The 26,401-nt window shown below is 39.4% G+C and overlaps 1 protein-coding gene across 1 annotated transcript; it reads left to right on the forward strand.

The window, feature by feature from the left end:
- The first annotated feature begins 3,111 nt into the window (after positions 1-3,111).
- On the forward strand, positions 3,112-9,301 carry LOC121900807 (cytochrome b-c1 complex subunit Rieske, mitochondrial). Its single transcript, XM_042417385.1, has 2 exons — positions 3,112-3,400; positions 8,100-9,301. The coding sequence occupies exons 1-2, from the start codon at positions 3,190-3,192 to the stop codon at positions 8,708-8,710; spliced, it is 822 nt and encodes a 273-aa protein (XP_042273319.1). The 5' UTR covers positions 3,112-3,189; the 3' UTR covers positions 8,711-9,301.
- The last annotated feature ends 17,100 nt before the right edge of the window (positions 9,302-26,401 follow it).

Consider the following 26,401-nt stretch of genomic DNA (forward strand, 5'->3'; position numbering starts at 1 on the left):
CCCATACAGCTAAATTGCATTGTCAATTAGATTTGATGGAAACTTATTTTCTCCCAGTTTGCGTTTGTTTGTGATGTATCACAAACATTTCTGATAATATGTCTTTGCTGTTTATTTTCTTGCTTTCCTACAATGCACTCGACCACGCACGGGGCTGTTATTAATTCGAACAATCTTGCTCTTATTTTTCTACGAATTTTTTTTTTTTCCTGAGATGAGAGGTGATTTTGAGCGGTAATGTTGCAGTTTGCCTAGTGACTCGCAATTGCTAACAAACCTGTTACTCATTTTAAATAATGAATTCATTTATAATTCCTGTGTATCTTGTATCTTTACTGACATCTGATGTTTGCGTATAATGACTGCTTTTTGAATAGCCGTCTGCCATTGCTGTGAGGAACTATTTGTTTATAAAAACAGAAAAAAATATTATCTTCTATCACTTTCTCTGCAGAGAATGGAGATTTATTAATTAACTAACATGCCTGTTTGGAACAGGCCGATTCCTTATTATTTCTCAAGAACCATATATACATGTATCAATTGGAAAACATATCAGTTAAAATGATAAGGAATTGATAAATTAAATGGTTTAAATCCAGACAAACTCGACCAGTGAGACTAAATTGAGGTTGAACTGTAGAAGCAGTTTACAGCCTTCCATTAGTTGATTCTGCTACCAATCAAATGTTTCTGCGCTCCGTTTGGCTAGTTTTACTGTTACTACTACTGCTACTGTTTTTTTTCTCCTGTGTGCACTTGTTCTTCTCTCTTGGGCAGTTTAACTTAGTTGGGCATCAGTTACTGCAGTAACTGACCCAGAGTTTAATTTAGCTCTCTTTCTGAAACTGAAAACCCAGAGTTTCAATGTCCTGAAATCATACAACAGAATAAGAAGATGCAGAAACACTAGAAATAATTTCCAAACAATCAATTAAAATGCAGCTGAAATCATCATTATGTGTGTAGTGTCGTAAACAATCTCTTTGTTTGTTAGAAGCTCTGTTTTAAATCCAGAGTAAACATAGAAAGCCTGGAACAATAAAATGATTCTACCTACCTATAAAAATGCATATTGCTCTTTTTTACTCGTCACTTTATTGTAAACTCAGGGCTTTTGTCCATGTCGGGATCCTGTAGGAATGATGACTCTTTTTTTCCACTGATCTGATTGGTCAGTGGTCGGGGTGTTGACAGGTTGTGATCCAAACCTCTGAAGTTAACCTGCTCTGGGGCAGGTTAGCTGTTCAGTATAAGTTACCATGGCGATGCACCCTGGTAAGAAGTGAACCACCATCATAGGACTGAAAACCCAGAATTAAACCTGAAGTTACCTAACCCCAAATCCTGCTTCGTAGTACAGGCCTCTGGTCTGTTTAGAAGCAAAACATTGGCTGATTTACTGTGTGGAGTTTTTTTGTTGTTATATAAAAACATAGCAACGTCGAATAGTTTTTCTGTCTCTATGTGGTACCTGCATGGCTAGATTTTCTCTGTATGAAGTTATTGAAAGTTCCACTATATGTGGCCCGAGACAAACTCTATCGAAGCCTACTTTTAACTATTTTATTTAATTATAATTGGAGGCAAATTAACATAACATAATGTCTTGCACCATTTCTGAGGAATATACACAATTTGTGCAACATGTACTGAACTAGAACTGAACCTTCAAGGATGACTATAACAAATACAAACAAACATCACAAAACTTAGGCAACCACCTGAAATTCTGAGAAGACCTCCCTTGTTTACAATCTCAAAATGTGAATAAGAAGAAGTTCAAATGTTCCTTGTACTCTGATGTGAGTGACAGATAAAGAAAAGCTCTCTATTTTGTGTAAAGTCATGTAACATCAGCATGAAATCGTTAGATGTCTTGAAGATAGATGATATGTGGTAACACAAGTAAGAGGATGTTGTGAAGTTGTAAACAGAAAAGCCAAGAGAGGCTTGGGGGAGTTGGTTCCTTTTTCTTTTGGTGAGACCACTTTTTCCTTAGGGCCTTTGGAGGGATCTCTTAGAGACTCTCTTTAATCTTTTAATTTTTGTTTTTAAGTTCTTGTTTAAGTTTTTGTATTTTACTTTTTGTAGTCTTAGATTGCTTGCTATGTAAAACCAAATAAAAAAAAAAAAAGCAAAATGTGTCATTAGGTCCTTTTTTAACACAAAAACAAGGTGTCAGGAACAATTCAGCTAATAAGAATGTTCTTTAATCAATCCAAAACATGTATCATTGTTGACCTTAGTAACACATACACCATTAATATTTTCTGAAACATCACCATCTCAACCCCTCCACTTTTTCAAGAGTGGGTCGGGAGCTAAGTTATAATTCTATGGAAACTATTTATAAAGTTAATTAGCCACAGCATGTCCAACTGATGAATTTGTCAGTGAATGCCATGCATCATTTTATCAGGAAAATCCTGGCATCAGCGGGAGCCCGACCAGCACAGAGACTGACAGACAGGCTGCCAGATGAGCTCTGATGTCAATTTCATGACTTGATTGAAAAATAAGTGGAAATTTTTGGGATGCTGTAAGGAAAGTGTAAATGTTTGAGCACTGCTGTGACTCTGTCATGATGCACCATTTTATTAGCTTGCAGAAAACTCTTGTGTTGTGTTGCCCACAGACTGAAAGACGGACAAAACTAAAGAATTTCAGGAAACAGTTGGTTCAAACAGGGTAGCACAAAAATGCACAAGTCAGAATTCTAACTTCTAATTTTTTTTATTAACTTCCTATTTTTGTTTTTTTTGTTGTTTTTTTTCTAATCTCAGAATTCAGACTTTAAACTCAGAACTCACATAAAGTTTTCACATGTGGCCATAATCTTCTGTGCATGTGCCACAATACTATGAATAGAAAAAATAGTCAATTAGTATTTTTGATACATAGGTTCTGAGACTTATTTTATTATATATAAGTCAAATTTATAACAAAAAAAAACTACATGCGGTGGATTGTGTGTATGTGGCACAGAAAATAGTCAATAAATCGGTATTGTACAACCCAGTATAATGGAAAGAATTACATGTGGAGTGCTGACATTGTCAGTGTCCACCGTGGCTTTATTACCGTGCGACGTAAAGTTACGTGCGACGTCATTCCGCATCTAATACGTAAACTCTTTGCAAGCTCAGTGTAGGCACACAAGGTCGTTAGCAGCAGTTAGCTGTGAAGATGATGTCCATCGCCACCCGTTCAGGGGCTTTCTCCCCTTACATGCAGGCTACAGCTTTTGCAGTGGCTGGTCCCCTGAAAGCCCTGATACCTGGTGTTGTTGTTAAGGGAGAGACGGTTTTGTTGAACCCGAAAAAACAATTCCTGTGCCGCGAATCGCTAAATGGTCAAAGCCCAAAGACGGGGCCTGCCGTAACCGTTAGCATCAATGGTAAGTCTGTCATTGACTTTAGTTAACTTTGTTTTGTGTGAACCTGTGCGATGAAATGCCAAAGACCGTGTGTGTGTTACTATCATGTTGACAGAAATGACCTCCTGTCTCATTTATCTCAATAAATTCCACCCAGTGAGAAGTTGAGTTGGCCTGAGTTGGCCTCGCTTTGCTGTCTTTAGTAACCGCTCTTCCGTGTTACGTTAGTTAGCGAGTATCCTGTTAGCCGAGGTTGCGAAAGCGGCCTAACTTGCACTGGAGGTCAACATTAAATCGGGATAATGTTTCTCTTATTCAGTGTGTGCTTGGGACTGACAGTAACATCATGTTTCGAAACAGTAACGTGAACGTATTAAGCCACAGTGCTTTCCCGACCTTCTGGCGTGAACTGTTAGCTTTACTTAGCTGTTGGAAAGACATAGCAGCTGGTGCCCCGGTACATCCAGTGTCCTTGTTGAGTAATCATCACATCAGTCAGTCGTAGAAACGTTTGTAAGTAAGTTTGTATCATGAAAGGTGGCTAAAAACATTTAAGAGTAATCGTTGGATAATATGTATATGAAGTAACGTCATTTTTACCATTTTATAACTATCTCAACACTCCTTGCACTCTTCACTTCTTTGCACTACATGTGTCCTGTTTATAGTTCACAGAAACAGTTTCACCTGTATGTAGTTATTCCTTGTGTATATATCTGAAGTTTGTTGTGTTATTTTGTGTAAGTACATTGAAAGCCACTAAACCGGAGTCACATTCCTCATATGTGTAAAAATATTTGGCCAAATGACTCTGTTTCTGATAGTAACTTCCCCTGTCTAATACTTTACAAACGCTGTGTTCAGGGCAGTAACTAGGTCTGCAACTAACAATTATTCCACATTATCAATTAATCTGTCGATATTTTCTTGATTAATCAATTAGTTGTCATAAAATGTCATATAATACAGCTATATTACATACAGATATATTGTTTGCACTTTTTAACCGTCATTACCAGAGCTCCAGACCACAGTAGAAAATGTGTTTTGGACGAACAGAGATCTTCCCCGCGATGCATTCAGGACAAACAGGATTTTATGTATAATTTTTTTTAGCTAATTATTTTAAACTAAAGTTAATGTCACTGGCTGGCTACTTAGCACGAGACCTGAAATGTTCCTGCAGTGCCGGTCTATCTATCCCCTCAGTCACAAACAGCTTTCTGGCAGGGCCTCGTAAATATGTTGTGCTAGTTCAACAAAACACAGCACTACCCTGCTGTGTGTGAGTACATTAGCTAAAGCATACATTTATATGATTTCAATATAGTATTGTGGTCTTATTTTTACAATTATACAAAAGAGATTGCTGGAGATATTGGTGCATGCAGCATAGGGCTGGGCGATATGGACAAAATTAAATATCACAATATCTTTGATCCAATACCTCGATATGGATATTATGATGATATTGTTGAGATGACTATTGGTGATTTCATAAGATATTTAGTTAAGTCTAACAAGTTCAGAAAACTTTCATCCCTTTACTGGAATGCAGCCTTTTAAAGCAGGAAAAGACAACATATACCATATCACAATATTACGTTATCAAAAATCCCAGATCATATCTAGTTTTATATCACGATATGGATATAATATCTATACATTGCTCAGCCCTAACTCAGCATGCTACAATCTTTCCAGACCGCATGTGTTATCAGGAGCAGAGATGGGACCACAGCAAGCAGCAAACATAGTACATATAGATATGAAACTGTATTGCAAAGGCACAGTTCACCACGGAAACGTTTACAATTACTGAAAGCAGCATCTCTAATCTTTAAAGTAAATAGTTAAAGAATTCACTCATACATCAACAGGGGTGGATGTAGTGATTTGGGGTCTCCAGGAAAACTCTGTCTCGGTTTAAAAAGTAAAGAAACAACATTTTGATTTTGGGACGGTGGTGAAAAAAGTTAGTCTGGAGCCCTGGTCATCATACCAGTACCATTTATACTGTTTATTCTGTTATTTAATACAAGCTGACAGCGTGTTTAGTGACACCCTGGAAGTCTCAGTAAATGCAATTAAACAGTCCCTTTTTAATTTTAGCTCAACTGATATCTCTGAGCACAGTGGCACAAAACATTAAACATAAATTAACTGATGTTTTGTCCTCCTGTGAAACAAGTAATGAACACAACACAATGTCAGAAAATAGATATAGTTGGTTATAATTAATGTGATGTTTTCAAATGTCACATTTTGTTTGAATCCAAATATATTCAGTTTACTGTCATGCATGACACACAAAAAAGCATAAAATCATCGTTTCAGAAGCTGCAACCGGCAAATTTTGTCATTTGTCCTTAAAAAATGATTATTTGGTTATCAAAATAGTTACTGATGAATTTTCTGTCAGTCGACTAATTGATAAATCCTTGAGCACTTTTTTTTTTGTCCACGGTTTCAGCAGAAACAAGTAGTGAACACAACACAATGTCAACACAATGAAAAAAGGTTATAATAGTTGATTATAATTTCTTAGAGCACATGTTGACCTCAAATGTCATATTTTGTCTGATCAACAGTCCAAAAAACAATTATATTCAGTTTATGATCATGTGACACAATAAAGTACAATATGACACAAAAAATCCTCATATTTGAGAAGCTGCAAATACATTTTTGGCATTTTTCCTGAAAGAATTATTTGTTTTATGAAAATTGTTGCCAATTGATTTTTTTGTCAGTTTATTGATCATTGCAGCTCTAATTTTTTGTCCTCCTGTTTTCAGCAGAAATAAGTAGGAAACAATGTCAGAAAATAGTTATAATAGTAGGTTATATTTGCTGTGTCATCACCATTCATATCTATCTATGATTAAATTGTTTACAAGAGTACAAAGTTCTTCATAGATCTCTAGCCTCTTAGTTTTGCTCTCAAAGTGCACCAGACTGATGCATTTAGTTTTTAAAATGTACAAAATTTTCTTCTTGGGGGCAATACCTCTGGACCCCCCTAGAGGGTTCGAGGTCCACCCACCACAGTGTCACAAAATCCTGTAGGAAACACTGAAATATCAACCAGGACTTCCTGTACATCCATTTATTTGTGGTGGCCCGCCAAAATATCAACACTGACTGCCACATATTGATTTATTTTTTAAACTATTAAAAATGAGTAAAATCTTATTTCATAGTAGAGCTGCGTACAGTGCATTGATTCGCTCAGCCCCCTTGCCCCGCTCTCGTTCTCTCACACATTAACAACAGACCCGTCTGTGAACGGCCCCTCCTCTCCATGCACACTTTGAATCAAAACATGATCATGCATGGGAGGAAGGATTATTGTGTTAACAATATTTAGTCGTACAACTGACGCTACAGTTATAAACTAAAGTGTCTGCTCTGTGAGTCTGCAGCAGAGTGAGACATCTGTCCTCCCTCCTGCTCTCTGCTGTAACTGTTAGCAAGCGGCTGCTCTCATGTCTCCCCGGGTCTCCGTGATTGTTTTCAGGAGAAACTCGCCTGCTCTTTGCCTGCTCTTGGTGTGTCTCTCTCCGGATGGCAGGCGGGTTGCTCCGGTTCTGGTTCTAAGCGGCGGTTGTCCTCTGGCTCGTCCCTGCGTCTGTGTGCACCACAAACCGTTGTCGGCACAGCCACACACACTCACTCTCTCTCTCGACCGCACACTCACTACACATGTTCTTAACACAAAACTGTCAAAATACAGCTGGGTTGTCAAGGTTAGCTGTACATAGCTGTGTGCTATTTGCATTGGAGCACCTCATATATGGTATTATTGAATAATTAATTTAAGAAATCCCCATTCAAGTTAGCATAGAGCTAACTGGAAGGTAGCCAGCTTGGCCGGCAGAAGTGTCCAGTATGTATTCACCCAGCCAGTGCAGGAATGTCAAACCCAACACCAGATTAAAAACTCTGTATACTGTGAAAAACAGAGATTTATCTGGTGGTGATAGGCTTCATCAGCATTGTGTGAACTCATCTGTCAAGGGCTTGAATGTAACAGACGTTCATTTATATGTAAAAGTTCTGCGATGCAGGTTTAAAAGGTAAAATCACTTGGTTCCAGGTAAACAGCTGAACACATCCAGCTGTGTAAACGCTGTGTCATATGTGGGCTTTTTTGGGCTGGACTGACTCACCATCTGTCCCATCTTTAGCAGACACAGGATGGTCTGTGTTCAGGCCGCCGTCTGAGCCCTGCCTGTTGATGGTCGTGGGGTCGGTGTGTGACATTGTTGCTGGTACATAAAACGGGTAAATTGATGTTTAAAGAAGTAAAAAATGGTAGCAAACATGCTGTAATGTTACCAGTCAACGGCGAGTCTCTGCTGAAGTTCATATCCTTTATTTTTAGCGTGTGTGTGGCTGTGACGTTACTGTCTGTGCTGCTGTGTGAGTGCGACATGAACCATTGTGCAGCTGTGTGCAGCACATCTGTGTAAATTTGACCAGCAAAAATTCAGATACATGGGACTGATTAGGGCCGGTAACTGGTTATGGCCAATTAGCTGAATTATTAGCCCAATTAGCTGAGGGTGGCATCAAGAGGCCAGTGGACACTCTGAGGGAGCTACAGGGCTTTACTTTACTTTTTTCTACATAAACCGTGCATTACTTCTGACTGCAGTTAATTCATGCAGTCCAGCTGATGACCTGTTTTTTCTTTTGTGTGTGTGTGTGTGTTCAGCCTGTGCAGGAGTCCGATTTGCCCACACAGATGTCAGGATACCAGACTTCTCTGACTATAGGCGCCCAGAGGTGCAAGACCCCAATAAGTCCTCCCAAGAGAGCAGCGAATCAAGAAGAACCTTCTCCTACCTGGTCACCGGTGCCACAACTGTTATGGGCGTCTACGCCGCCAAGACAGTGGTCTCTCAGTTCGTCTCCTCCATGAGCGCCTCAGCTGACGTCCTGGCCATGTCGAAGATCCAAATCAAGCTGAGCGACATCCCTGAAGGCAACAACATGACCTTCAAGTGGAGAGGCAAACCGCTGTTCGTCCGTCACCGCACAGAGAAGGAGATCGCCACGGAGGCTGCCGTCAACATCGCTGAGCTGCGTGACCCTGAGCACGACAAGGACCGGGTCATCAACCCCAGCTGGGTCATCGTCCTCGGGGTGTGCACACATCTGGGTTGTGTGCCCATTGCCAACGCTGGCGACTTCGGCGGTTACTACTGCCCCTGCCACGGCTCCCACTACGATGCATCAGGCCGCATCAGGAAAGGCCCCGCCCCCCTCAACCTGGAGGTCCCCTACTACGAGTTCCCAGACGATGACACCGTGATTGTTGGATAAACATCTCTCATCAGACTGAGCTCTAATTGTACAACAGCTTTCATTGTCTAAAGCATGACAGTACTGAGATCATCTGTATTATAATGTGTACTCAATACGGTGATGCTTTCTGAATAAATGTCTTCTGGTTCAGGTGTAATAACGCTGTGTTTAGGTTTTATTGGTTTTGCTGTGAATGTGATCTGCCAGCTTAGGAAACTGTTCACATCAACTTCCCAGAGGAAATTGCAACTAGTCCATCAGTATATCTCACTCAGTGTCACACATTGGCATATAATCTTCTCTAATTAAAATCCAGCGATATTTCATGTAATTCAATCACTTAATGTACTGAGAGCAAAAAGATCTGCTGTGTTTTCTTTAATTTTGATTTTTAAATTCATGAATGCAAATAGTTTTGAATGTGTGTCCAAGGTGAACAGGTGAACAATTGTAAGTTGCAGCCAGATATCATCCTCTCTTCTTTCTTTGCTTCCTGAATAGGATCTGAACATTAAATAAAAACATCTGCTTATCTTATTAAGTTATAGTTCATCTAATTACCAGAACAAATGTCCTGTTCAGGTGTAGTTAATAAAGAATTATATTTTATCTCACCGCCTGGAATCAGTGTTATTTGACCTTTTCTGTAAAGGAAAAAAATGTTTTCTTTGATCTTCCTAATGAAACGGTTCTTATTTCTACACTGACTACCTGTTGACAGACTTTGAAAATCAATAGAATAATATTCTAGTTGTCTGAGGGAGTGTGTAAAGTAATATGATACGGGATGGAGGATGTTAAGTTGTCATCTGATGTTTGTTCCTGGTCTCTTGAACATGCAGCAGACCAGAGTCTGTCCCAGAATTGTAATGTGTGAGGATCTGTATCAGCTGGAGAGTTAAATTGATGATGTACAGCTTTCAACTAGCAGGAAGTCTGGATTATTACATTCAGATTTGAGTGTGGGCTGCACCATATTCTCCCAGCAAGAGAGGCAAGGCTGTAGTAGGATTTGACAGGTGGTGAAATGTTGGAGACGATCTCACCGCAAATGGTGGTTCAGTATTTATTTGTTGTGTAGATCTGGGCAAAAATAAAGTGAACACTTAATGCACAAAGTTTTGACAACAAAGTGATTTAATTAGTAGTGTTATTTCTGCTTTTCTTTAAGTTATATACAGTTATGATGTTGGATATCCATTATATCATTATAAGGGAATGGTGACCAGCTGTAGCTATATTACATTGTATACTATTGGAAAATAGCCATCAATAATGTTAAGTATATAGTAGTTGTGGTTCATTGGCCAAAATTGCAAAACTACTGAGGTTTATTCCAGAAAGCAGCTTTAACAAAATCTGAGCCTGAACTCTGAGTTGATGAATCCTGAGTCACCATGGCAACAGGTAAATGGAAAGCAGGGCCTCCATTTTAATCCAGTGGGTGTAGAAATATTAATGCATGTGTATACAGACTGAACATTTATCTTTAGAAAAGTTTTTTTTCAGCGTACACCAGTATTTCATCATTTAACACCCTTGAATTTCCTTAATGGAAAATAATTTTACATAAATTCAGCTTTAATCTGACAGGGACAAAATGAGGGGCAGCAACTGAAGATGAAAATATAGTTGAAGATTAAAAAAATATATCAAACATAAGACATGTTATAGAGACATGATTGTAAGCTCACACTCTGATCCAGTAATAATGAATTTGGTGATTTGCAGTTGAAAAGGCATCGAGGTTCAAACACTAAATGTTTAGACATCTATTTGGATCTTGGCTCAACAGTATTCAAAGATTCACTGAAAAGCTGTTAAAACATGTTAAGACTATTTACAAGACAATGACAGTTTACAGTCTGCAGGTGCATCACAATCCCTATCACTCAAATATTTGTATATAATCAATATAATATGAAAACTACGATAGGAATGTTCCATCAGTGCAACCGATCACATCATGATATGTGCGCCAACCTTTCAGTGCAGGAGCTGTTTTAATAACCTGACAACTGCCTGATCAATGTGCACAGAATCTCAGTGTTATAAAAGGACATGCAGGAGTTTTATTCTGAGTTGAGGGTGAATTTAAATATGAGGGCAAAAATGATGTTCGTAGAAACGACTGACTACCACATAAAAGTGGGAATGCTGTTAAAGACAGTCCTTGAGTAACAAACTAATATCCACCTGGAATTTTGATTCTTACATACAGTAAACATCCGCCAAGGACAGGCTTATATGGACTGTAACAATGAGGAAATGAAACGTGTCTGACAGCTGACACCCTCCCTCTCCTGGAGTGAACGCAGCCACACAGCACGACGGCACGTTGCCCAGACCTACACACATTGCCTGGCTCTCCCCTTTCTTTTAGTCCCAGAGTCCCACAGGCTGTGCAATCAGTCACACACCTGATGTTCAGTCACACCTGATGTTCATTAGTTCTCATTACTTGTCGGTCCAATGCTGGTAAGTTCAACAATTCAGCTTACCATTCACATCACACTACCAGAGGAAGTAAACTCCCATGGATGCACTGACCGACTATGAATGTATAGTGGGGTGCTACTGGGACTTTATATTCAGTGAAAAAGCTTTCAAGAGAACCTGGCTGCAGACAAGTTGCTGTAAACCAGGGGTTCCCAGACCCCCCCTCTGCAGACCAGAACATTTAGTACTGCACCGCAAGGGAAGCATGTGATTCAGTAAAAAAGCTGGATAATAATTCTATAAGTTTGCAGATTATTATAGGCTATATTGGCCCAGGCCAGCAGGATATATAGAGAGATCCTGCTGGCCTGGGCCAGAGCACCAGAGAGAGAGAGGGAGAGAGAGGTTGGCAATGGCATGAGAGGGAGGTATGAGGAAAATGCAGCAGAGACTGTGCCAAGTTCAAGGTATTTACCCCCAAAATAGTCAAAGCTTTCACTTAACTTGCTTTCTGGAATACACTCCTGATATGGCCCTGTAAACTGATCTGGACGAGCTCTCAACATTAAGCCACATCCTCTAAAAAGGTTAACAAAGGTTGTTGTTTTTTCCAACATCACTTTAACTTCTATTTGAATCATATTGTTGAAATCCTCCTTACACAGAATTCAGGCAAGTCACAGGTTGACTAGCAGGACGTTCATTTTTCATTCTCCTCTTGATCACAGAAATCAATCAGTGGTTGCCATGGGAATCACAATGTGATAACTTGGATCTGTACCAGTAACACAAATCAGGTTTCCCCCCTGTTTCTCATAGCAAAGAATATGAAAAATAAAAGCATAATTGTATTTAATATTGATGTTATACTGCATGACAGTGTAGATCTTAACAGAAGACGAAGATACAAGCTGTGGACGTCAGGAGTAAATCCCAGAGGTACAGCGTATCGTCTTAGCCTCTTCTTTTGCTTCCAGGCGAGCTGCAGTCAGTGTAGGGTCAGTGGCTCCTTCATGCTGTTGAGGAGAGATAGCACCCAGATCTCCACCACCTGCTACAAACTCAACAGCAGACATACTAAAAATTAGTGTGCAACACTGGAACACCTTTTAAGGGTGTGAAGCAGAACCACACTACACCTGCTACAGTACTCCTGATAAACAACATTAACACCTGCTCACTTACACATGCTGTTTAAGGTAAGTGCACTCATGTAGACTGGAGCGTGTCTCATTAACTGTGCATTGAATGGTCATACATCATCTGTGCAAAAATGGCTTTATTTTACAGGTCCACAGTTGGGAAGTGTTCTGGAAAGAACTATGAAATTTTGGTATTTAGTAATTATAGGAAAAATAAGAGTTTCTACAAAAGAGCTGCTCCTTTTAAATCCACATTCATATTAAGTGATTATTCATTTAGTTTTGAAAACTTTATTCTTCATATGTTTAATTGTACTAATTGCTGTAGTATGTAGGAAAATAATACTTTTTTGCATGGCTTAAGTTAGAAATTAATTGGAGTTATTATAGAATGTAAAGGCAAACACAGTACCTTATTATTATTATTATTATTATTATTATTAGTAGTAGTAGTAGTAGTAGTAGTAGTAGTATTTTTTCTGGCAGTAACAGACAATCTTAATGAACTGGAAAACAGAAAAAGGACAGTTATAGTATGGCTAACTGGCTCAAAGAATATAAGGACTTACAAGTAACAAAGCAAGCATCTTGTGATTTTTTTATGGACATCTGATTAAAACAATCTGTTGAGTACAGGGCAAATTAAATTACAGCAAAAATGAGATAATACCTTCAGTAAATACATACTAACATGAAGTCAAAAACTGAGCAGAGGAATTTGAAGAGAATTCACATTTTACATTGTGCTCATTTGAGGCCCCCTTGGTGGCTGCAGGGCCCCTAAGCAACCGTTTAGTTTGCTTATGCCTCAGGCTGGTTATGGGCCTGTGTCTTTTATTAATGTGCACAGTGTTCCCTCACTCACAGGCAGCAGTCATCAGTGCACACACACACCAGACACACAGCAGCTGAACAGAGAAAATGCTTTCAACATTAGGATTCTATCTGCATTTAAGACCTGTGCCATGAAAAGTGGACCCTGGAGGAGAGTTATAATATAGGGCCCTATTTTAACTGCGCAAGTGCAACGACAAGCGCAACGTGGTAGGTCATAGGTGCACGGACTGTTTGGGCATCTCCATGCGCACCTGCTGTTTTGGTTGATGTATGTGCAGCAATGCAATGTGCAAAAGGGCTGAGTGAAGGTGAATATAGATCAGCAGGTGCGGTGATTATTAAATACTCTCTCAGCCAGTCATATCACTGCTCTCATAGCTCTGAAACAGTTGTGCCAATCACAGTTAAACATGATAATGACAGCTCAACAAATGGAAAGCTTTTCTTCAGGAAATGTCTGGATGGTTCAGAGCATCAAGACATGAACACACATCACCACAAATCCATAATGATTCCTGCCGATGTCTTCTTCATTAAAAAAGCAGAATATTGAGTTACAACCACCCAGTCTGGTGTGTGTAGAGGTGTGTGTGGTTATACTGTAGCAGCCTGGTGTCGTTTTCAGACAATTTAATGAGGATAAACACAGTGATATGACGGGTATGCATAACTGCAATGTGCTCTGGCGTGGCACTTCTCAGAGACTGTGGATTTATCAACATATCAGTCCTGCTGCCTATAGATGCTGCAGGGATTTAATGAGAAGCTTTTCATACAGTATAAAGTCAGCCTATCACAGGGAGGCAGAAAACCTGGTGCTATGGTGTCAAAACAACTTTGCGCTCAATGTCAGCAAGACAAAGGAGGTGATAGTGAACCTGAGGAAGGGGAGGAGTCATCACCACCACCCATCAATATACAATGGTGAGTCTGAGGGCGAAAGTGTTAACACCTTCAAGTTCCTCAGTGTCTACATCAGTGAGGACTTCACCTGGACTCACCACCATCACTCAGCTGAAGGCACAGCAAAGGCTGTACTTCTTGAGGAGGCTGAGTAAATTTAAGAAGCCATCAACTACTACCGGTGCATCATTGAGACCATTCTCACTAGCAGCATCATGGTATGGTTCAGCAACAGCACACAAGCAGACTATAAACGCCTGCAGGGAATGATGAAGTCAGCCCAGCACGTCATAGGAACGTCCCTCCCATCGCTGCAGGATATCTACCAGCAGAGAATGCTCAGAAGGGCCTACAACATCATCAAACACCCTACCCACCCCCAGCACCACCTCTTCACACTCCTGCCATCTGGCAGACGGTAAAGGAGTCTGAAATGCAGGACCTCAAGGCTCAAAGACAGTTTCTACCCCCAGGCCATAAGGCTGATTTACACCTCCAAGACACTGCCCCTTAAATTTCTTCAGTGATTATTCTGGGGAAGCGAAGCTTTCCCTAGCCTCTTAATAGTGTCGCCTATGGCCATAACAGTATATAAATAACAGAAAATCACAAAAAGCATGAGATGTCCCCTTTAAAAAGTGTTAACCACAGATATTAAACAGATTTTACTGTATATTTATTTCTGCTGTGACAATTAAACCACTTCACTTCCCACTGGAGTTCAGATGAACAATTCACATCAAAAGACAAGGTTATATTTAGTAACATAATATGTTATCTGCTATCATTAAGCACCCTGCGGTGTAAAGTGACCACTGATTAGCATTGTCTGTAAACATTAGCACACTAAAATGATGTGTTTGTGAATTCAGCAGCAGCAAAATGTCCACATCTTTGGTTGTGAGTGTGTACATTACACTGAACACAATTCCCTCTCTCCTCTGCGAGGATAAAGCTCATTGAGCTGTACATCTCTGTAACGTGAAAGAGCTCAGATTAGAAACATCAAATTGAAATAGAAAATTGAAGCTGTCTTTTTCAAGGCGACAGCTGGAGTTTTGATAGAGAGAGTCCTCTTGCCTCCCACTGCGTGCACAACAGCACACAGTGCTGGAAATTGAGATGAAAATGAGAGCTCAGTAAGAGGAGCCTGGATGGCTTTGAGGTGGGAACAGATATTTCATGACAGCACAATAAAGCCTAATAGAACTTTTCTCTTTTCTCTCCCTCTCCAGTCATGTGCCTCTTTGCAGTGGGACCCCTTTTTATGCTTGACACAAGCAGCCGCTGATGTGTGAAGCTTAAGTAGTCTTATTAATGCTGCCAGTCATGGATCAGCACAATGCACAGATCCTCCCCCTTTCAGCTAGAAGGCTGGAAATGAGCACACATGACGGAGGCTCAGTGGCTCTGAATACGCAATCACTGTCCTTCATCATTTGCTTTTACACCCAATTCCTTTATACTGTATCTACAGGTTGACTTGCTAGTTCAGTGCACGAACCGCACACACTCATAAACATATGAGACTTTTGTCTTTCTGTGTTACTCTTTATCCACTTATTAGTTGCCATTAATTGCTCCTGAGAATCATTAATAAAGCAACACTGTGAGCACATCCCAACAGACTGTGATGTCTGCCCAAAACATTTTAGGAATGAAGGAAATGAAGATTCACTTATTAAGCATGCTTACATGCATATTAAGGCAATATTTTGAGATCACCAGGTAAATGTCTTTATGTGAATGTCTTCATCTAAATATGATGATGGTCAGAGTTTAAATAGATTACATTAATTATATTTTCTCATAGTTTTTGCAATTTTATGGAAAAGAGCTGATTGAGCCACAGGCAAACAGGAGTGAATGTCTACAGCAGCTCTTACAGGCCACAAACAAACAACACACTTCTTGTTTTTGCTCTTTTATTTGTACAAAACAGTTGGGATCTTTAAATGAGCACATTCATGCTCACCGGAGGATGAACCCTTTCTATTTTGGACATGAGAGCTTTCCTTTGACATCGCTCTCAGGCCTCAATATGATATTTGCACACAATATTCTACCATCTTTAAGACACTTTATTCCATTTTAAGGCATTTTTAAAATTCTTTTACATGAATGATAATGTCTTTTACTTAAGAATTTTAGCTGTGTTTCCTTTTTTAAGCTATTCCTATCCTCTCTTTTAATGTAATGCACTGTTTTTTGTTTTTCTTGTTTGCCTCCTTTTATTCTACGCATGTTTTCCTGTTTAATATTCTGAATGTCTCTCATTTGTTTTTTATCTTTTCAATTTGAAGCACTTTGAGCTGCATTCTTTTTTTTGTATGAAAGGTGCTATATAAAGTAAGTTATTATTATTATTATTAATATACTGTATGACATAAGGAATTTCTTCTAATGTCACCCTCAGTACAAACTACATTTTTGCTGCAATACTGCTAGAGCTGTTAGAACACCGTGGCTGTCAGTAGGTTGTTTTCTTTGTCCAACATAATGAACATTGCAGTCTATAGGGGCCAATAGCAAGGCTTCAGATGTCGATGTTTGTACGTTGTAACACCTTCATATCTCTCTTGAGTGTATCTTACATGGCCCATGAGACTGTATAGAATCTAATCCAGTCCACAATGAAAATGTCTCACCAGTAGTCATCTGGTTGCATAAACTGTACAGAACGTAGCATGCAGGCACATGCAAGAATGGACAGACAGCCGTACAAACAGGTTGACACATTCACTCACCCATGCTTCCACCTTGGCTTTGCATCTGTGCTCAAGCGAGCCAAATGAGGTGAAGGTGTCACCTTGATGGGAAAAATCTATTTTAGAAAGCTTTTAGGGCAGGTGTGGGAGTCTCTCACCTGCTCCTACGATCCATACTGCATCTTGAGGCTACAAGGTGCTCTTTTCACTGCTGTCCAACTGGAAAATGCTCCTGCCAACAGTCTGTGTAATTTCCACAGACACACTGTCACTTAAACACTGAGGATTTTTTTTTTTTATCTTTTTTTAGCAGAATTAAAAAAGCTTCTTATTACTTCCTTCCTCCCTCAGAACCACCATCATCTCTCATGAAAATGTTTCATGCCAACAGATGCTCTGCAGCAGCTCATCACTCCAGAATAGAAAACTGTCACAAACTTGGGAACATAGAGGTACACCGGCAACAGACACTTCTCAGTGTGTGACTCTGATGGACTTCTGTTTGAATTATGGATGAGTAAACGTCTGTGTTCTATTTATGCAACTCTGAGAGCAGAATTTCACTCTGACAAATATCCTCATTCACCTTAAAATCAACATTATTCCTGTACAAAGTTCTAAATCTGAAAAGCTGCTTGTTACAAAGAAGAGGCTCTCTCCTGCTGGAAGTAGGTTAGGACCTCAGCTTACTCTTTGCAGTACTACTTATAATAATACTACTTACAAATAATAATAATTCTAATCATCTTTATTTATATAGTGCCATAAGCCTTGTGCCCATCCATCTGTTCAGTTTAGATCAGTGCACATCAGTGCTCTACAGTACGCTGTATGAGTGACCAGGCAGCCTTTAAAGTTTTTTGAGTTAGTTGACTTGGCAAGTTTGTGTTCAGTTCGTTCGCTAGTTCTAATGTAACAATGCAATAAATTGTGAACACAACATTGGGCCTCGTACTTATAATTTTCTCTTAGGTATGAACGAAATTGACAGGTGGTCCAGACCTGTCGTACATGTCATGAATAGATCATCTCTGCCTTTCTTTACAGGGGAGAAACACTGGTTTGAATTACAATTATAATATCCTCATTTGAATGAATTTGGAGTTTAAATATGATACTGAAATTAACAAAACAAACTGACCATATCATCATCATGGCTGCCAATTTACTGAAAGTTTTTTTAGATTTTCTGATTTTTATTGCCATAATTTTGCTCATGAACAGGTGGCATTCATCAGACTGAAACAAGCGATTTACAACAAATTCAGGCAGTTAAGAGAGTTTGTTGAATCCAACTTGGAACAGTCATATGAGCAAGTATGAGAGTTTATGGATAAAAATATGAACATGTGCTTGCATGAGGCCAAAAAAGTTGCTTATTTCAACATTCAGTAGTAACAAAAACAACATTATCATTCATTTGGAGTTGTGTTTCAGTCCATCTGGTGAATATAAGTCCAATATTCACTCTCTTTTAGCTCTGTTTTTGCTCTCTACCAACTCCTGGGGAAAATATCTGACTCTTTACTTGCTGAATGCTCCACTATGTTCACCAGCTAGTCTACAGCTAACTGTGTCTGTTTGCTGTTTGGTGCTGAGCAGGTAGTGTACAGTGGATTTTTAGAACTTATTCTCTGAAAACAGCTGCCTGCTGCAGCCGAAAACAACGCTATGAGAGCGCTGAGAGTTAAACAAAACAGTAAAGTTGCAGCGGGACAGCTAAAAATTTCATGAGGCTCGTTTTCCTTCATCTATGGCGCACACAAACCAAAATGATGAAGTGAAAAGAAAAAGAAATTTGTGTGACTTAGCTGCATTTTCAAGACATAAGAGCAGTGCAGATGGATGACGGGAGTTGATGATATATCTCTGCTCTCATGTAATTATACTTTTTTCTGTTTACATCATAGCACTATGATTCATCATACATTCATCACGTGACCAAGATTTTATTAGAGCTGCCTCGCACAGTGTGACATGCAATAAACGTACACCATTGTTGTTGCACAGTCTAAGGGCACCTGAAGAAACGAAAACAAATATCTTTGTTTTCTATGTACATATTCAATATGCATATATAAATGAATATAAGTGCTGTGGACATCTTTGCATGTGTACATGAGAAACTAGACAATGGTAAAACTTTCCAGTGGAACCATTTTTCTATATCAGTTCTTTGCCTCATTATGCAAACCAGCCAAGTTGGTGTCTTGACAGCATTTTTTAGTAGATTCTGAGTAGCATTACCAAAGAGACCTTGTCACCTCCTCACCCCTTTCTCCCCTGCAGTCTCTTGTTTTTGTCAAGTGAATGCAAAAATACAAAAAATAATCCTTATAAAGCAGAGTGTGATACAGACTTGTAGTTTTTCACATGCATCTCATTTAGCCTCTCAGATGTTCAAGGACAGCTAATGGTGAACCCAAAAAGTCCTGACAACAGCAACAAAAAACAAAGAGAGGGAACACGGCTGCCCACGCTGCAGGAGATGAAATGTCCAGTGTGTGTAATGTAATTCTGCAGAAAAGCCGCGGTGTTGCGGTGAATTCACACCAGCCAGGGAACAGCTTGTAGGTACGATTTCCCTGGGATAACACTGACCTTTAATTGCATTAAGCCTGTGTGCACTCGCCACTGTGGCTCGGCTGGAAGACTGCGAGGGCTGCAGATGCACCATCTGTGTGGCCTTTCCTCGCTCACCGCGGCTAACCTTGGATTGTGGAGAGCAGCTGTCTGGAGGGGAGCGGGCCGGGCAGGGTGAGCAGGGCTCAGCCGCTCACATCGTTTTAAAGACAGTGGAGGATGGAGCGGAGAGGATGGTCCTCACCTGAATCCACAGTGACAGCTTCCCTCCAGGGCAGAGGCCTGTGCACAGGCTGACTGGCCTTTCTTGTCTGGGGTTTTTCTAGTCATCTGACATCTCCTGTCATCTCTACTACAGCATCTACCGTTTCAGTTGTCATATCCTGCTATCTGACTCTCAGGATCATCTACCATATGTTGGGTGAGTTGAGTTATCCTAATCTTTTTTTAATGCCATAGAGCTTAAAAAGGTTCCATTGTTCTGCTTGGGTACCAACAGAATGAGAAAATAGAAGAACAAGAGTGAAGAGTAATAATAGAATAAAAGTACATAAGAATAAAAGCTACTTTGAAGTCAATTAAAAGTAAGTCTTTAAAAGAGCTTGCTTTATTCTCTGTGGAAGCGGAGTTGAGGAGACTCACAGTGAATGCCCTACTAGTCTCTGTCTCCGGGGACCAACAACAACAGCTGGTCAGCAGGGCTCAGACTAGGAGAAGGGGTGTATGGAGTGAGAAGGTGAAGGTAAGCTCGATCAATCAGTGCCTTAAAGACAAGCAGTAGAGCTTCAGAGTCAGTTCTGAACACAACAGGTAAACAGTGCAGGGAGGCGAGGAGAGGGAAACTGAGCTTACATTTTCTACATCTTATAAGAAACCTAGCAGATGTGTTTTTTTTATTCTTATTATTTTTTATTTTTTTAATTGATACTAATGGGGAAATGAACGAAAACAAACGCAAAACACTTAACGTCAGAAAACAGCACAGTTTGCTTGCTGCCAGAAGTGCTGCACAGGTGGAGAGAGCCAGGTCATATGGAGATCATCATCAGGGTATACTGAGTGCACCATGAACACATCAGGTTCAAATAGATGCATTTGATACATGTGTAAAGTATGTTCTGTGAATGATTTTACACTGGATAAGTTGCAGGTTACTGTTGTTGGTGATGATTTGATTCCAGAAATCAGAAGTTGAAGCAAACTCTAAGTTTTCCTCTCAGCTTTTATAACCTTGACTGTATATTTTTGAGAGTAGTAGTACTTACCAGTTCTGTGATTACAGCAGGCGGCTGTAGAGTGACTTGTACTTAACTCTATTTTTGGGGTAATGATAACTGAAGAAATGTATTTCTGAACCCAGTATATAAAGTAGAGGAGGGAGCCGTTTTGATAGACATGTTGAAATTATGTGATACTTTTTTATTTCCGATTACTGAAGCTCATTGCTTTATTATTGAATAATAAGTCAGGGTTGTTCCAAAGTGGAGTGTGTTTGCATAATGCCAGAGATGTCTCCACCAAGCTGTCAGAGGAGTAGCGATCACAATATTTTCAAAGCAGGGATGTTTTGTAATTGAAGGGCTGATTAGTGGGAGATCTGAGAGTGGAATATTTTCACAATGTGACTGCTCTATCAGAATCAAAGACCACTCCTAGATTTCTAGCCTCCTGAGCATAGTGCAAACCCAATGAGCCTATGTTACATAACAATGTGCTTAGGACCAAACACAATCACTTCAGTTTTATCAGCATTCAACAGTTACTAGACTGCAGGTTGTGAGTGAGGTCACAGAAGAGAGACCTGATGAATATAGTATAAGAGTGAAGAGAAATATGGGAGTTGCAAATTACTTGAACTAATTAGTAGCATGTACATAGCAAACAGTAAAGAGCCAAGAATAGACCCATGAGGACCTATAATGCTTTCCTATATATTAATACACTATATATTAAATATATTAAAGTTCTGGGATCAAATGTTTGTCAGCGGCCGTAGTAATTATGACCCGGGGAAGCGACACAGTTCAGATGACATCAATATAAGGTGACTTAATAAGTTGCCTTATTAGGAGCAGGCGGGTTGGGTGGAAGGCTAGTTAGTTAGATGGCAAAACGTGGACATTGCTGCAGGAGACCACTGTTTGTTTCACGTTTCCAACTGCGAGTCGGGACACTTTTTTAAAAACCGTAACATTGTGGTGTTTACTATTGCTATGACAATGAAGGTTGCGTAACTTTAAGGAACTATAAACCACGTTAAAAATGATCATTTTAACCCAAACCATCATCTTTCCCTAAACATAACCAAGTGGTTTTTGTGCCTAAATCAACCAGACCTTAACCACAGCATCGTCACACCTTAAAACATCATTATTTTTTAACAGTGATTTGTAACAGTTTTGGAAAGTGGCATATTAGTGCATTACTACAGCTGCTAGATAACCTAAACATAACTATAGGTTGTTTTTTGCAGACTGAATTTCAGACCTATGCTGTCGTTTAATTATGAGGATGTGTTGGTTTCACAGTTACAAGTGTCAAACAGAATATTCAAGAAAATATCAGAGATGAATGGTAGACAGCATCAAGCCTATGCAGTAGTGGGTCTGATGCATGCATGTACATGATGTCCACATAATCCACAACAGATGAAAAAGTGGACTGAACAGGATTTTTTCTTTCTGCAAAGAGAAAGCATTTCTTAAAACTGGAATAAAACCCTAATTTGATTTGAAGTTTCTTGACAAGGTTATTAATGAGAGTATGGGAAGTTAATTTATCATAAAGCCATATTCCAAGATATTTATATGTATCTGTAGGAACTTTAATTCTCTAATTTAATTGTATCTATTATTTAAAGAGTAATGTTATCTACCTTTTGTACAGAATGTGCATGATTTTTACAGTGAGTCAAATATTCAAAGCCTACCACTATTCATGTTTTTAAATAGAATAATCAAATAGAAATAATATGTCTTACAGATCATTTAAAAGTAATATTCACACATGAATTTTACATGAAATCAAACCCAGTTTTTGATAATAATTATAGTGGGCATGTTTTTTGCAATTGCCATTAAATGTATTTTTGTAATTTCTCATCTATTTAGTTGTTTTCATTGTTAGTGACAGACTTTTATTGTGACCAAAAATTACTGTTGTTTTGGATAGCGGATCAGTTTTAAATATTGCAGGGGGTAATGGAACAAGACAGTGCTGCCACAGTGAGCTGTTAAACCTCCAACTCCTCTGCAAGGTAAACAACTTCACTGTGCCCTGCTGTTTTATGGAAAACTACTTGCACTGTATGCAGCATGAAATCAGAAATAAACAGGGTGTGATCTGTAAACAGATACACCAGTTGCTCTTCTGTTGTATGTTTGACAAGGTAGCTGTTCAACAAGTGTTTGCCGCCTACAATTCTGGGACCTATAGTATTAACTCGCACTTGCTGTTACCATGGTCACCATGAGTGTCACCAAAGAAATGAACCAGAACTGAAATCTTAAGGATTATAACTTTATTTGATATCTGTGGAAACTAAAGAGTAATGTCTGAGCCACAATGGGGCCACTGCTTGGGTTAATTTCCTTATTTTGTGCTACTTGCAGTGCTGTTGTCTTGGAAAGGATAGATCAGCTTGTGCTGGAGCAAGTCTTTGCCTAAAAAATGCACGAGCAAAATATTCCATGTGTGTAATACATGGTATATCCATACAGTGGTACAACAGTTACTCTCTTGTTTCTCTTGGTTTAGTTTTTTTCTTATAACTTACATGGATTTACATTATTTTTATCTACATTTGAAGACATATTGCTGTTCTCACAACCACTCTGAAATCCCTCTGAGCTTTCCACCCACTGAGGGCAGCATGTATAGACTCAGGAACAATAAGACACTCTACCACTAAACAGTATGATTCCATCTAAAACTCCAGTAAGTGCAGGGGAATACATAGGGGTCCACATTTATATGTGTCACTCATAATATGCACCAACTGTGACATCACTGAACACTTGAGCAGCATTTCCAAGACACACAGATGACTGTTTTGTGTTATGGCTTCTAAAAGCGCATTGGCACATTAATATTTGAAAGCTGGGAGCGTTTCTCTTCAGGTGGCAGTCCAACTGAATTTTGCTTTGCATTATATTTTTTTAAAAGAAGTACCCATGCTTTTTGTATTTTTATGTAAATTAACCAGTTCCTTTCTGAATAAGCCCCTTCATCACTGCATTGAAAACGTTTTCTATTCTACATTAAGGCTGAAAAAAGAGTGAAATTGAAGTATATTTGTTGATCCCTCCTGTCCTAAACCATGATCTGAGATTCATTAGCTTCAGTAGTTCTATATCCAATGCCTCTTTGTATGCTTGTTAAGGGACACTATTAGGCACTGGAACTGACAAAGTCATTGCATGCATTATTCACCTCAATCCAATTTGGCAGACTAACATCTATTTGATATTCTAATTTACCGTCGGGAAGAAGGGATGTCTGGAGGCAGTGCTAACACATGCACCTTGTTCAAGTGGCCATCTAACTCTGGATTTATTGATGTCGCATTCTGTTATTGTCCTCACTAAATGGAGCCTTAGCAAATGAACCTATATTTGGTCATTCTTTCCTCATCCTGTTTCTCCACTCTCCTTAATGCTATTAAGTGAACCCTTATCCCTGTTTGAAAACATATATATTGTATATATATCATATATACACCTCAGTGGTGGTACTGAGGGAGGGGCAAATGCTGCTTTTTCACTTTTCCTCATCCAGATTTACCCTGCTGGTCCGGACCTTCAAAACCAACAACCCTCTGGTCACAAGCTCACTTCTATAACCTTTAGGCCACCACTGCTAATGGCTTCCTGCTTGTTATCACTGACCTTTCTTTTCTGTCTCACTCTGTGATTTAGCCTGATAAGAATAATTTTGAACATCAAAATTTTGTGTCATGCATATTTAATACAATACAGGCCAGAATTCAAACAATGGCTGAAACAGTGGCCAAACAGATATAGTCACGATCCATTTTCCATCATGGCTCACAAGGTAGCTTCAGTACATTTCTCCCAGGGGCTGAATTTATGGTTCCAACTCACACTGTCTACTAATTTTATTTTATGTAATTGCTGTGCAGATGGGCACTAAAAATAATTCCTTACAGTAATATCACTGTTTTGGCGCCCATGTTAACAGGTTAGAGCAGCCACACAGTCCGTGTGAGACGCGTGTGTCATGTGAGGCTGCTGCGTCGCTTCATCTAGCATTCGAGGTCTTGCCTATTTTCTTCGCGTGACACGCGCAGTTCTCAGCAGAAATAGACAGGGAAAACGAGAAAGATAGGGCTGCCAATGGCAGAAGCACCGCAGCAGAAACGTATCCAGTGTGGCCGCTGCAAGCGTGAGAGACGCAGCAGTTCAGCGCACTGCTGAGGTTCACGCATCCAGTGTGTCCCAGGCGTAATATATGCGTTCTCTGTGAAAGTACTCATGACAAAAACAATAGCTCGAAAAAATTTATTGACATGCCAATTAATCGCACAAAAAAATGTCCCCAGTGTGTAAAGGTCTTGGTCTCAGCAGGACTTGGAAAAATTTGTCCATGTATTTATCTTCAGTAGACTTGACTACTGTAACACTGTCTTCACAGGTCTCCCCAAAAAATCGATTAGACAGCTGCAGCTGATTCAGAACGCTGCTGCTCGAGTCCTCACTAAGACCAAGAAAGTGGATCATATCACTCCAGTTCTCAGATCTTTACACTGGCTTCCTGTCTGTCAAAGAATTGACTTTAAGATATTGCTGTTGGTTTATAAAGCATTAAATAGTTTAGGGCCAAAATACATCTCTGATCTGCTGCTACATTATGAACCATCTAGACCTCTCAGGTCGTCTGGGACAGGTCTGCTTTCTGTCCCCAGAGTAAAAACTAAACATGGAGAAGCAGCTTTCAGTTTTATGCTCCACATATCTGGAACAAACTCCCATAAAACTGTAGATCTGCTGCGACTCTCAGTCCTTTTAAATAACAGCTGAAGACTTTTCTGTTTGCCGCTGCCTTTCATTAAACCAGATTAAGGGTTAATATTTTACACTGCACTGTTACTTTTATTCTCTTGTTTTATCCGTCTTATTCCCTTTTTAGCTTCTTTTTTATTTCCAAATGTAACACTTTTTAATTGTTTTTGTATGTCTTTTTACTTGTGTTGCTTTTATATTCTGTTTTAATGCCTTTTATGCTCTATGTAAAGCACTTTGAATTGCCTTGTTGTTGAAATGTGCTGTACAAGTAAACTTGCCTTGCCTTGCCTAAAGGCAGATACAGTAATGTATGCACAATGAAACATACATAACACTGTTAAATACATTGAGGAAACTTAAAGAAATGCTTTGACACTTTCAAAAATTCCAAATTCAGACTTATATTAATGGGGTGTTTGAAAAAAATATATAGTGTAGGAGAACAGATGGACTTCAGAAAAAAGGAATAATCTTACATCTCAGGATGGTGATGCTCATTGTGCCACACGTCTCCTGATTTTTCATGTCAATATTTTAATGTTTCCTGTTTCACTACAAATGGAAGAAACCCAAGACAAATTATGGGTGTTTAAATAACAATTTAGAAACTTTAAAACTGCAAAACATTGCTCCTTCCCTCAACCCTCTTCCACAAACGGTCATCATCAGTTCATCAAAAGTTCATCAGTTTTCTTCTTTTCTGTGTGGAGCATTAATCGAGGGTTTAACAGTCAACAGCTTTCTCTCTCTTCCTCACTGCGTGTTAATTCTTTTTCCATTTGTACTTCTTATCACTCCTTGCAGCACTGAGTGGCTTTTTGTCTTTCAAAACGCTGCAGTGAAACTCTGAACAGGACTGCTCAAAGTTGAGTGATCAGGAGCTCACTCCTTATGAGCTCCATGGAGCACCTGTTCCTGCCGTTCCTAGAAGACCCGCACCACTGAATCATTTTATCCCCATTTGAGTTAGCCGGAGGGCTAAACTGAAATGTAGTCATCTTTGCCTGCAGAAGTCATTGCGCGGGGTGTTTTGTTGTAAAATGTGTTGTGGTCGACAGGGTGCAGGGTGTTTCT

This window comes from Thunnus maccoyii, chromosome 1 (genome assembly GCF_910596095.1).
Source record: "Thunnus maccoyii chromosome 1, fThuMac1.1, whole genome shotgun sequence".
In the NCBI taxonomy this organism is placed as follows: Eukaryota; Metazoa; Chordata; class Actinopteri; order Scombriformes; family Scombridae; genus Thunnus; species Thunnus maccoyii.

Coding starts and splice junctions, on each gene's coding strand:
- LOC121900807 (XM_042417385.1), top strand. CDS start 3,190: ATGATGTCCATCGCCACCCGTTCAGGGGCTTTCTCCCCTTACATGCAG. Junction 3,401..8,099: donor CGTAACCGTTAGCATCAATG/GTAAGTCTGTCA, acceptor GTGTGTGTTCAG/CCTGTGCAGGAGTCCGATTT.